The sequence below is a fragment of the Corvus brachyrhynchos genome, unplaced genomic scaffold (genome assembly GCF_000691975.1).
Source record: "Corvus brachyrhynchos isolate BGI_N302 unplaced genomic scaffold, ASM69197v1 scaffold158, whole genome shotgun sequence".
NCBI classification, from domain to species: domain Eukaryota; kingdom Metazoa; phylum Chordata; class Aves; order Passeriformes; family Corvidae; genus Corvus; species Corvus brachyrhynchos.
The window spans coordinates 574,746-579,363 of NW_008239756.1; the positions used below are offsets into that span (position 1 = coordinate 574,746).

Consider the following 4,618-nt stretch of genomic DNA (forward strand, 5'->3'; position numbering starts at 1 on the left):
GCCACTAAATTTCCAAAGGCGAAAACAATCTGACCCAGGCTGGAAGTCACTCGGCCCCTTCCTGATGTTCATTCCCTGCTCTTTGACGTGCCCTGGGTGTTTCCCTCCCCTTTCCCAGGTGCAAGACGTGTGGGGAGTACATCTACAAGGGCAAGAAGTTCAACGCCCGCAAGGAGACGGTGCAGAACGAGGTGTACCTGGGGCTGCCCATCTTCCGCTTCTACATCAAGTGCACGCGGTGCCTGGCTGAGATCACCTTCAAGGTGAGCCTGGCCCGGGAATTCCAGGCTCTCCCTGCCTGGGGAGGTTGGGATGGATCCCAGGGAGCAGCCAGAGCTGTGTCAGGGGTTTGGGATGGATCTCAGGGAAAGGTTCTTCCCCCAGAGGGTGCTGGGCACTGCCCAGGCTCCCCAGGGAATGGGCTCAGCCCCGAGGCTGCCAGAGCTCCAGGAGCCTTTGGACAATGGGACAGGGTGGGATTGTCCCATTCAGAGCCAGGAGCTGATGGTCCCTTCCAGCTCAGGGTATTCCATGATTCCCTGGCACGCCTGTCCCAGCACAGGCTGAGTCTGAGGGTGGGTTTTTGCTGGATCATCCCTTCCCGTGGCAGTTTCGTTCCTGGAATCAGAGAATGTGTGGCTCTGGAGGTGGCTGTGGGCTGGCTGGAGCAGGATTCCCACCTGCAATGGTTTTGCTGTTGTTCCCCCTCAGACAGACCCCGAGAACACGGATTACACCATGGAGCACGGCGCCACACGCAACTTCCAGGCGGAGAAGCTCTTGGAGGAGGAGGAGAAGAGGATGCAGAAGGAGAGGGAAGAGGAAGAGCTCAACAATCCCATGAAGGTACAAGGACTGGAGGAAAACCTCTCCCACTCTTCCTGACCTTCCCAAGCCCAGCCATTCAGGCTTTCCTGTCCTACCCAAAAATGAGGATGAGGAGGATCCTTTCATGCTTCATCCAGCGTGGGGAGGTGTTGGAGGCTCTGCTGCCTCAAATATCCCAACTCATCCCACCCAGGTCCTGGAGAACCGAACCAAGGACTCCAAGCTGGAGATGGAGGTCCTGGAGAACCTGCAGGAGCTGAAGGAGCTCAACCAGCGCCAGGCCAATGTGGATTTCGAGGCCATGCTGAAGCAGTACAAGGAGCTGGAGGAGGAGCAGAGGCGCAAGGAGCAGGAGGAGGACGAACAGGAGATGAAGTGAGGGGGCTGCAAGGGCTGGGAGTGGGATGAGCCCAGCTGGGCCTGGGCTGTGCTGCAGAGAGGGGGGCTGAGTTCCCAGGAGCTGCGGGGTGGGATGGGGAAAATCCCAGTTTGTGGTGGCAGAGTGTTCCGGGAGGTGGAGTGGAAGGTCCTTCCCAAACCAGCCAGGGGTTCTGTGGGATCTGGGCTGCTGGGGGGGTCCCATCCCCCTGGGAAGTGCCCTCACATGGACACAATTTCTGCTCTGGGGTGAAGCTGCAGATCCCGGTGCTCTCACCCCTCAGGCTTGAACCTGATCCCTTCAAACCCCTGGGAGGGTGGATCCCGAGGCACTGCTGCTGGCCCCAGCTCCCCTGGAGCAAGCAGGGCATGGCAGTGGGGTGGATCCAGCTCCAACCCTCCTCTGTCCCGACAGGGCCATGCTGGAACAGGCCCAGAACCGCAGGCTCCTGGTGGATTCCGACTCGGATGAGGAGCCGGCAAAATCCCGCCCGAATCCCGCGGCGCAGACAAAACCCACGGACATCCTGCAGGAGGTGAGTGAGGCACAGCCTCCCCAGCCTTTCCCCAGCCCGAATCCTCTGTCCTGGAGCTGTGTGTGCCCGTTGTGTCCCTGCTCTGAGCGGCACCGGGCTCTGTCACGCCTGAGCAGCTCCCAAAGGCCGCGTCTGGGTGCACTGGGCTGAGAGGAGCCAGGGATCACTTGGGGATTTCAGGCTGTGCCTGGTGACAAAGGCAGGGATGGAGCTGCCCCATCCTCCCGTCCCTTCCCTTCCAGCTCAGGAAGAACGAGCTCTGCTGGGCCCTGCTGCTGCTCCAGGCGGGATTTCAGTGCTCTGGCCCAGCCTCTCCCTGGGCTGTGCTTTGGGTTCAGGCAGAACAAAAGAGCTCCCAGGGCCCGGCCCAGAGGGAGGGATTATCCCAACAAACAGCCCTGCCCTGCTGCCGCTGTCGATCCCTGGCCCAGGGCCCCGTGTCCGCTGGGCTGGATCAAAGCTGCCGGGGTTAATCCCAGCCGTGTCCCCTGGCCCGGCACTAATCCCTGTGCCTGGGCCACTCGGATTCACTCGGATGCCGTGGCTGGACCACCTGCAGGCACCCGGGGCTGGCGGGGCTGGTGCAGCCCTGGGGCTGCTTGGTGGCCTTGAAAGGAGCTGATAAAACAGAGAAAGTGACTTTTATCCAGGCAGGGAGGGATGGGACACAGGGGAATGGTCTGGAACTGAGCCTGGGGAGGGGTGGATTGGATGTCAAGGGGAAATTCTTCCCTGGGAAGGTGGGGAGGCCCTGGAAGAGTTGCCCAGAGAAGCTGTGGCTGGAAGTGTCCAAGGCCAGGTTGGATGGGGCTCGGAGCAACCTGAGGTAGTGAAAGGTGGGACTGAATGGACTTCAAGGTCCTTCCAAGCTAAACCATCCTGGGATTCTTTTCTCTGCCTCCTCAGCATCCCAAGGCCGTCCCGAGGCTGTGTTTAGGTCTCAGGCAGTGGGACGTGGATCTCCAGGGGCAGCTTTGCAGATCCCCTTCCCTGTTTGTCTAGCCTGTGCCATCACTGCAGGGGCAAATTCCCCCTTGGACCCCTCTCCTTGAGTCTCTGCTGGTTTTATCCCCAATCCCCCCCACGTGCCCTCCAAGCTGGAGCCCCCTGACCCCAGCTGTGCCCTGCAGGACCCCCAGCCCCAGAGCAAGAAGCCGAGGACGGAGAGCTGGGAGCGGAGCGTGGGCAAGCTCAGCACCAAGGCCCAGCTGGCCGGGCTGGTGGCCCTCAGGAAGCAGAAGCCAGATCCTGCCCTGGATAACGGGATGGAAAACCGAGGCACCACGGCCAACACCGGTACCTGCTCGGGCTGGGCCCTGGGGAGGGCTCTGGCAGCTCCCAAGTGGGATTTGGTTCTGAGCTCAGAGCCTGGGGTGGGGGTGGTGTCAGAAAAGGGGGTTGTCCCCATTTCCAGGAGCTTCCTGGTGAAGGTTGAGGCTCCTGCCTGGCTCCTGGCTCTAAGCCACGGCCTTGGGGACAGATTGGCAGGGCCAGGAGCTTCCAAACAGCAGATACGGCCCTGGGAACATCACAACAGCGAGATAGGGATGGAGCAGCAGGGGAATCGCTTTGGTTTGGGGCCTGGTGATAAATCCTGACAAGCTGCCAGAGCTGGGAAGATTTAAGGAATACAAAACAAGCTGGAAAGCTTTCCAGCACCTCCGTGAGCTGCCCAGCAAGCCAGGGGATCCATGGATTTGGGGAAGGAGATGGGGCATTGATTTGTTCTGGGCTGGTTGATCCACAGCCTTTGGCTTAGTGAGTCCCCCTGCCCTCGGGGGATCCCTGGGAAGGGGCAGCTCTTGGAGCTGTCCCCTTTTCCCTGTGCTTCCCCAGCCACCTGCCCCTGGCTGCCAGCAGGGTCTGTCCAGCCAGATCATGCTGGAGCAGCTCCTGTCCCAAGGATTGGGGGTCTCTGCACTGGATCTGGTGTGGTGGGAGCCCAGAGCTGGCTCCTCTCTCCAGTGTCTGGAATCTCCCAGGGGGCCATGGAGGGAGAAGGGGGGGTCCCAGACCTTGGGCCAGCCTTGGTGCTTCCTGCAGGGTGGAAGAGGGAGGCTCCAGCCCAGGGGTGCAGGAGCTCCTTGTTCCCCGGATTTATCCTCCCTGAGCTCAGGATCCATCCAGGGATGAGGCTCCGCTCCGAGTCTCTCCAGCTGTGAGCAGCCAGCCAGGCTGGTGATTCCTGGCTGGAATGTGCCCTGGGGAGCTGGACCTGACCAGATGCTCTCTCTCCCTCCTCCTCCAGGCTCGCTTCCAGCAGCAGCAGCAGCCACGTCCTCCCTGGGTTTGTTGGGAGCCTACTCGGACAGCGAGGACAGCGCCAGCGACTGAGGAGCCAGCGGCTCCCTGCTGCTCCTGGAGCCCCCCGTGGAGCTGGAAGCTCAGCCAGGCCCGGGGGATCCAGGCCACTGCTGGTCCCACGTCCTGCCCTGCTCCAGCAGCACAGGGAAGGTGTTTTCCCGCAGCAGGAGTCCCGTGGCCGTGCCCAGGGCTGGCTGTGCCCAGTGCCAGGCTCCAGCCCGGTGTGTCCCAGCCCTGCTCCCAGGATGGGTTTGGAAGTGCCGGGGCTGGACAGGACACTGCTGTGTCCATTCTGGGGGTGCCACTGCCCTCACCCCCCCAGTGATCATCCCCAGGTCGGGTTTGGGGTGCCCTGACCCTCCCCCAGCAGGAAGGGGACCTTGGAGCCGTCCTTCCCGCTGGGATGCAGGGCAAGGTGGGCACCAGCTCCGGAATAAATTGGATCTGGCAGAGCCAGTTGCTTCCTCCTCTTCCAGAGAGTGATTTGTGCGTGGGCACTGCCGGGTTCTGCCCCAGGGACCCCCACCCCGATGACAGCGACCCCCCCCAGGTGCCCACCCACCCCCAACACG

At 61.9% G+C, this 4,618-nt stretch overlaps 1 protein-coding gene across 1 annotated transcript in view; it reads left to right on the plus strand.

Moving 5' to 3' along the window:
- CCDC94 (coiled-coil domain containing 94) overlaps positions 1–4,473 on the plus strand; it is a 27,882-nt gene extending 23,409 nt beyond the window's left edge. Inside the window, exons 6-10 of the mRNA XM_008639976.2 lie at positions 712–846; positions 1,022–1,203; positions 1,622–1,742; positions 2,873–3,038; positions 3,991–4,473. Coding sequence (XP_008638198.2) covers positions 712–846; positions 1,022–1,203; positions 1,622–1,742; positions 2,873–3,038; positions 3,991–4,076 — 690 coding nt within the window. The 3' untranslated portion in view covers positions 4,077–4,473. The remainder of the gene's footprint in view (positions 1–711; positions 847–1,021; positions 1,204–1,621; positions 1,743–2,872; positions 3,039–3,990) is intronic.
- Positions 4,474–4,618: the final 145 nt, after the last annotated feature.